The sequence below is a fragment of the Solanum stenotomum genome, chromosome 2 (genome assembly GCF_019186545.1).
Source record: "Solanum stenotomum isolate F172 chromosome 2, ASM1918654v1, whole genome shotgun sequence".
NCBI lineage: Eukaryota > Viridiplantae > Streptophyta > Magnoliopsida > Solanales > Solanaceae > Solanum > Solanum stenotomum.
In genome coordinates, this window is record NC_064283.1 from 9,041,969 (window position 1) to 9,048,952 (window position 6,984).

The 6,984-nt window shown below is 32.2% G+C and overlaps 1 protein-coding gene across 2 annotated transcripts; it reads right to left on the minus strand.

The window, feature by feature from the left end:
* Positions 1 to 444: 444 nt before the first annotated feature.
* On the minus strand, positions 445 to 3,864 carry LOC125856885 (2,3-bisphosphoglycerate-dependent phosphoglycerate mutase 1-like). 2 transcript variants are annotated; one of them, XM_049536537.1, is made up of 9 exons: positions 3,585 to 3,864; positions 2,737 to 3,008; positions 2,303 to 2,526; positions 1,937 to 2,055; positions 1,691 to 1,847; positions 1,505 to 1,606; positions 1,298 to 1,417; positions 675 to 728; positions 445 to 593 (listed from the first exon to the last, which is right to left on the minus strand). In XM_049536537.1, exons 2-8 carry the CDS (start codon positions 3,005 to 3,007, stop codon positions 684 to 686), a joined length of 1,038 nt encoding a protein of 345 aa, XP_049392494.1. In that variant the 5' UTR covers position 3,008; positions 3,585 to 3,864; the 3' UTR covers positions 445 to 593; positions 675 to 683. The 2 variants fall into 2 exon arrangements, with proteins under 2 accessions (XP_049392494.1, XP_049392495.1); XM_049536538.1 differs by lacking the exon at positions 3,585 to 3,864 and adding an exon at positions 3,506 to 3,544 and having other exon boundaries at positions 466 to 593.
* Between the last annotated feature and the right edge of the window lie 3,120 nt (positions 3,865 to 6,984).

The window sequence follows — 6,984 nt, forward strand, 5'->3', positions numbered from 1 at the left end:
AATATATTTTCTTATGGGAACATAACATGTGAAGAGGTTGTCAAATATCTAGAATTTGTTTATCCAAGATAAGAATTCATGTATAAGTTTTTTGTATGTCTTAAAGTGAACCTGACAGGGATGGCTATTTCATATTTCGTGCTCATTTTGTCATTGTCCTGTGATGTGTGAAAAAAAAATAATTCCGAAAGTGATAACTTTTAATTAAAGTATCTTTCTGAGTAAACTATTTTGTGTTACAAACTTAAAATAAAAATTGAAGATCAACATGCAATGCACATTCAATGAAAATAGCATAATGTAAATGGAACCACTGCACATAGCTAGCTGAGAAAAGAAACCCCATGTATATTCTACATTGTCTTATTTATAAGCTGTATAGATGAACAAAAACACTAGTAAGCTCATTGTCTTTAATCTGTCTACTCATACAATTCACAGCATTAGAACAACACTTACGAAAAAAGTGGCCGAGTTTGTTTGGCCTATCTATGCGAAAGACTACATTAAACGAAAAAACAAATCACTCCCATTTGCAAGAGAAACTAGTCTTCAAGAGGCATATCAAATCTACTTCAACTGAAAGCAAACCCCTGCACAAACCATGACATAATTAGATTCAAGAATCATAGCAGGTGGTTTTCAAGTAATAGAACACCAGTAAATCGCCATACCTTGTCACATTACTCAAACATATCATCTAGCTTTTGTCTGTACTGAGCCAATTTCTGTGATTATGAAAAAGAAATGAGTACTTGGTCATACAAAGATAATCAATTAGCTATAACCGGCTAAATGCTAAAAATGCAGGACTTCAACAAATGTAAAGATTGTTTGCTTTGCATTTTACTATGTTCCTTTTTGACTTATTTCTTCTGTACTCTATGCCCGACTGAAGAATATCTCAATTAATGTTGGAGCGGTAAGAACCTGAGGATTCTTACTCAGACAACTTAGATCAAATGAAACTCCAAAGTATAGAAGCAAGCACCGCTGTTTCGCCTTTGTTAGAGGCAGCAGCAACCTAATTTTCCGATTCTTAACTATATGAAACTTCATACTTGTTTAGCAAACTATATGAAGTTCAACTTTGTGCTATAACCCAATTGGTATGCCCAATAATAACCTTTGCATGTTCAAAGCTATTTTTCTTAAATCATTCCCTTAAAAGCAAATTAACCAGTTGATCAACAGGATTCTTTCAGGCTTCACTTTCATCTAACTGTTCGTCAAACAAGAATGTGACGTCTAGACAAAGACGAAACGACTTCAAACATAACTTTGAGAATTTGCATACCTTCGTATAAGCATAGACTGTTGCCTCAGTTGGGGCTGGAGGACTTCCTCTGCGAATAAACCTTCCTTCTTTAAATATGTAAAGCATGGGGATTCCAGTGGCAAGCTCCAAACTTATAACCTGATAAGGAGAGTTTCAATTCGTACTGTTTCCTAACAGGACAAGACAAAAAAAATGCAAGAGATTCCAATAAGTTTGAAATTCCACCTCTTGGGATGTTAGCTTGTCAAGATACATAATGATGGACCTCAATGAGTTCCCATGGGCTGCAATCATTATATTTTTTCCACTTGCCAGTTGGGGTTCAATCTGCAACATTACAGCAACAATGTCATTTCATAAAACCTAAAACAGGATTGATAATATGATGGAACAGAATATGCTTCAGCTTACGTGCTCTGTGAAGTAGGCAACAGCTCTCTCTGCACACATTTCCAAACTTTCTCCGTTCGGAGGAGGAATATCATAGCTACGACGCCACTCATGAACCTGCTCACTTCCATATTTATCAGCTGTTTCCTGCTTATTAAGACCTTGTAATTCCCCATACCTACAAAATAGCAAAGTCATACATCAGAACCATCAACTGATATATAAAGATATAGGAAAAATAACCTTGGAAGGAGAAGATGTTTTTACATTCTCTCATTTAGTTGCCAAGCTGTTACAACTGGTATACATTGCATGTTGGTATCTTCACTAAAGATCTGACTCCAAGCTCCTGCTTGTTCACTCTCTTCATGAATGATAGTTGGCACCTAAAATTGACATGAAAGTGGCAATGATAAATATTTTAGGCTACCAATACACTTCAGAGCAGAAGGATAAACCAAACTGAAAGGAGTCTACTGGAGTTTGAAAGCATGTATAGGAAAACGCACTATGCTTCTAATCAAACCATAATATTTCTATCTATTATGATACAGTTTCCCCCAAACACATCTTACCCTTGTGAAATGAAAGTAAGAAAAGTCCAAATGTTACAAGCTTTAACCACAAAATTACCTTCTTGCGGCGGTGCTGAGTCATGGCAAGCATGGCAGTCATTTGAGCACGAATCAAAGCAGAAGTATAGATCATGTCGACAGGTATATTACTAATTCGTTTCCCAGCTTCAACTGCCTCTTCCACACCCTTTGTAGTTAAAGGCACATCTACACAACCAGTGAACAAGTTTTTTTCGTTCCACATAGACTCACCGTGTCTAATCAGGATCAAAGCAGCTTCACCTGAAGGGAAAAGAGGAATATGGGAATCAGATGTGGTGCTGCAGAGTAGCTTAAAACAATCATATAATTTATCCCATGAAAATCATTTCCAGGAAGGGGAACAATTACTTCTTAATTTGATAATGAAAGAAATGATCACAGATTCATCTTATCTTATGCTGTGTGTATGATTATTTTGAAAATAACAGTTCAAGAGATGGACTATCATACTTGTTTTCTTGTTGGAGTCACTGGTGGTGGCACTTGATGGTGCTGAAGCTTCATCAAACACCGTAGCCTGAGAAGCAGAGGCGTGAATTACACAAGTACTTCTCTTTCTAGAACAAAAACTTCCTCCTCTCAACAATCCCACATCAACCTTGAAACCCTTGGACACTGATCTAAAGGAAACATGCCCATAATCAGGACACAATCCAGAGTTACCATTATTTCTACAAGACTGAAGAGTCCCAACCGATTGGTAAAGTGTCGTTGCAGCCATTCTGAGATCTGAGAAACCATAATTGTCAATGAAAAGTTCATGCAAATCAAAAACAGCAACATTTCAAGTTTTCAACTAGTAAAGATGTAACAAGAAAGTAAAACACACTTACTCAGAGAAACAGAGAACTAATTCTTGAGTTCCAAGAGTTCAACACAAAATGTTGCCCTCTTTCATAGGAACAATTTCTACATCAAGATGAAAATGAATGTGCAATAAACACAAACAATGCCAAAAGGAAAAGCATAGAGCAAAATCCCATCAATTGAATAACTAAGCATTACCAATAAAATTAGCAATCAAGATAGATCTAATTCAAGATTAAGAACTACAAAACCCACTGACTAACGAGTAACAAGATATGACATCGATTAAACAAAGTGGGGTTAGCCCATATCAAATCATACACACATTACACCAACAGATAAAAGCAGAAATCGTAAAAATCACAAATCAACCCATTAACATTGAACATATCGAAATGAAAACAGAGCTCACATAACCAAGAAAAAGAAAACCCAGTTAAGATCAACACCAGAAAATGCAGAATATACAGAGAATTAATTAGAGATCGTACGCTTATTTATACAGCCAAACGATGCGAGAAGATGCTTGTGAGTTGGTGAAGAAACCAAAGCAATAGAAAATGGAAACGATGCTACCCAAGAAAAATCTTGTTTTTCCCCCCTTTTTCTTTTCTTTCTTTTGGTGCGGTTAAATGGGGGAAAACGAAAAAGGGTGTTGAGTTTATATATACCAAGAAAAGTTGGCGGAGAAGAAGATGGAAAAAAAAAATGCTTCACATTACATGCATCAAATGGTATAAAGATTCAGTTTTTATAGGGTAAAAAGTGTCTGACAAATCAAGATTAAGAGGGAGATGGGATNTGAGTTGGTGAAGAAACCAAAGCAATAGAAAATGGAAACGATGCTACCCAAGAAAAATCTTGTTTTTCCCCCCTTTTTCTTTTCTTTCTTTTGGTGCGGTTAAATGGGGGAAAACGAAAAAGGGTGTTGAGTTTATATATACCAAGAAAAGTTGGCGGAGAAGAAGATGGAAAAAAAAAAAATGCTTCACATTACATGCATCAAATGGTAGAAAGATTCAGTTTTTATAGGGTAAAAAGTGTCTGACAAATCAAGATTAAGAGGGAAAATGATGGGATGCTTAGGAGAAATCGTTTTCTTGAAAAAGAAAGAAAGAAAAGCCAAGAAACTTCTCCCAGAAAGTGTGTATATGCAGTTGGCAATTGGGTGTTGAGAAGAAATGAAGAATATAATATAGTGTCTCTATATGTGGGTAGGTAATGCCTCTATTCTCATTTTGACCATCTTTTTACTCTTTTCCCATTTGGACTCCCCTTTTTTTCACTTTCAAAATATGAATATTTCATTTTTCTCCTTTAATTGTGATGTCTGAATTAGATTACGTATATTGAATAAGTTTATTTATTAAAAACTTAGACATATGAATAACGATTTTAGGGAAGATGTTGTCATAATTGTAAAGCAATCTCTACTTTAGTTTTGATATTTGTCAACTAACAACCCTTTTGATCAAGTTTATGCGAAGTCAAAGTACTTATTTGTTTTAGAGTTCGAAGTATTTGGTCAAGATTTTAGAAAAAAAAATTATTTTTAATATAAAAAAATAGAAGCTGAGAAAGATATTTTTTTCAATAAGCATTTTTGAAAATACTGATTGAGTATGAATTGTTATTTTAATATTAGAAAAATTATTTTGCTAAACACAAATTACTACTCTTCAAAACTATTTTTTGAAAAACACTCTTTGAAAGTTGATCCAACACAAACACTAACACTTAAAAAGTTTGGCCAACGTGTACTAATTCCCTAAATAAAAAAGGAAAATTATATTTGAATTTTCCCTTGAAATTTTGTGAGTGGATAGTGAATAAGGGTGAAAATATAATTTAATATTTAATCATACGTCATTATTTATAGTTTTAAGTTATATATATTTAATATAAAAATTACTATGACTTAAAAATTATTTACGTATGAACTTCTTTGATATGCAAAATTTACACCAAAGTGCTTATTATAACATGTAAATATACCATGATATGTAAATATTTTTAACTCTTATTTTTATTATCATAATAAGTATTTCGTAACAATGACTTTCAAATCCTAGTCCCCTTTAGAAATTCTCATATATCACAAGAAGGGAAGCAAATGTCTATGGGACTAATATATACTTTATTATTAATCAATCACATTTATTTAATGTTATGGGTGTATATATTTATTTATTTAATCTATCACATTTTTTAAAATGTAAAGAGTGAAAGGTTGAATTCAAAGTTAATAAATGGTTGTTAGTGTACAACCCTTGAAGGGGTCTTAGGGACCTAACCCTTTCGAGTCTCAACAATACAACTGACTTTTAATTTTAATATTTTAATTTAAACATATTTATTTGGTAACTCTTCAAAAATTGGCCATTAGTATCACCTAACTCCTGCACGTGCCTCCCTTTAATGTCACGTGCTTATAATGTTTGTTCAATAATATATGGCTGCTAATTCCATTTCCACCCACCTAACATACTGCACCTCTACCTTCTAACACCAACTACCAATATACTCCGTTGATTCCGATAATTTTGATTTTGATCTTTGTAATATATGATTTAACGTCATGTGCTTTTGGTTCTTCAAATATGTATGATAATACAAATTTAATATAACACATGATCAATTAGACAATTGAATGGTTAATAATACTCAAAAATTGTGAATATTCTTAAGTAAAGGAATCAAAAGTGAATGTATCAAGTAATTGAACTATGCTTAATCAAATATTACAAGAATCAGAATTTGAATTTATCAATAATTGAAAGATCAAAAGAGTTATTAATAACCCTTTTCGATTCATTTACATGATATATCATTTTCTTTGTAATTCATTTAAAAATTAGTGACGAGTTCTTAAATTTAAAAATAATAATTGACTTATTTTTTTTATTTTTATCATTGATGACAAACTTTTATAGTTCATCAAATATTATGACATGTGGTTAATACTACATGTGTCCTACGTAGCATGCTATATATGACAATTCATGTCCTATGTGGCGTTTTACATGCATCATATCATGTAGAGTGTATGTGTCTACTGATTTTCAAGTTTAATTATTTTCTACTTGTACACAACCATAATTGAAAAATATAAATATCAATTAAGATTAAATTAAATGACACGTTTACGTATTAGGTAAGAATGTGATAAGGACATGAGGTAATACTAAATTTATTAATATTAAATTAAATTAAATTTATGAATACCACAAATGAGTCATAAATACAGTGATGTTTTATTATATCCACGGATTAAAATATTGAATCGCCTTTTTAATTAATTTTAGATTGGATCGTTGACATCCTATCGTTTCTTTGGAGTAGATTTTTATATTGTTACTGAACTAATAGTTATTATTTATTTATATATAATTATTATATGGCAACTCAGATTATGGTCAAACCTAATAATAAGTTGGTGAGGCCAAAGAAAGATTCGGAACTCGCAAGAATATGCTTTTTAAAATTCAAACTTAGTCGACCTAATGCCTACTTCCCAAAAAGCAAAGTAAATTGGTTATACTTCATTATACTCATTATTATTTTTCGAATTAATCGCGTGGATGCAAATTAAGTTAGATTTATAAAAATATTATTAAAGACAAGTGAATTAGGTTTGATTGGATTTTCTTTCTCTTTTGGCTAGATCAGATAAACGAAGCAAATACCCCCTTTATATATTAGAAAAACTACAGAAATCCCACATTTTAGTTTACTTATTACCATTATCCCCTATAAGTTTTACAAATCTCCAAAATCTCTCATTTTCGCACATCAGATTAGTGTATCTTGCGCATCAAATTAATGTATCAGCGCTTATATTATTGTATCTCGTGCATCAGATTAGTGTATCATGTATAAAATGTAATGTAT

What these genes read in the sequence shown, in the direction of transcription:
- LOC125856885 (XM_049536537.1), bottom strand. Translation starts at nt 3,007, where the DNA reads ATGGCTGCAACGACACTTTACCAATCGGTTGGGACTCTTCAGTCTTGT. An exon ending in CTCAGCACCGCCGCAAGAAG is followed by an intron (nt 2,056 to 2,302) that starts GTAATTTTGTGG and finishes TGTCAATTTTAG; the next exon opens with GTGCCAACTATCATTCATGA. An exon ending in ACAAGCTAACATCCCAAGAG is followed by an intron (nt 1,418 to 1,504) that starts GTGGAATTTCAA and finishes TCTCCTTATCAG; the next exon opens with GTTATAAGTTTGGAGCTTGC.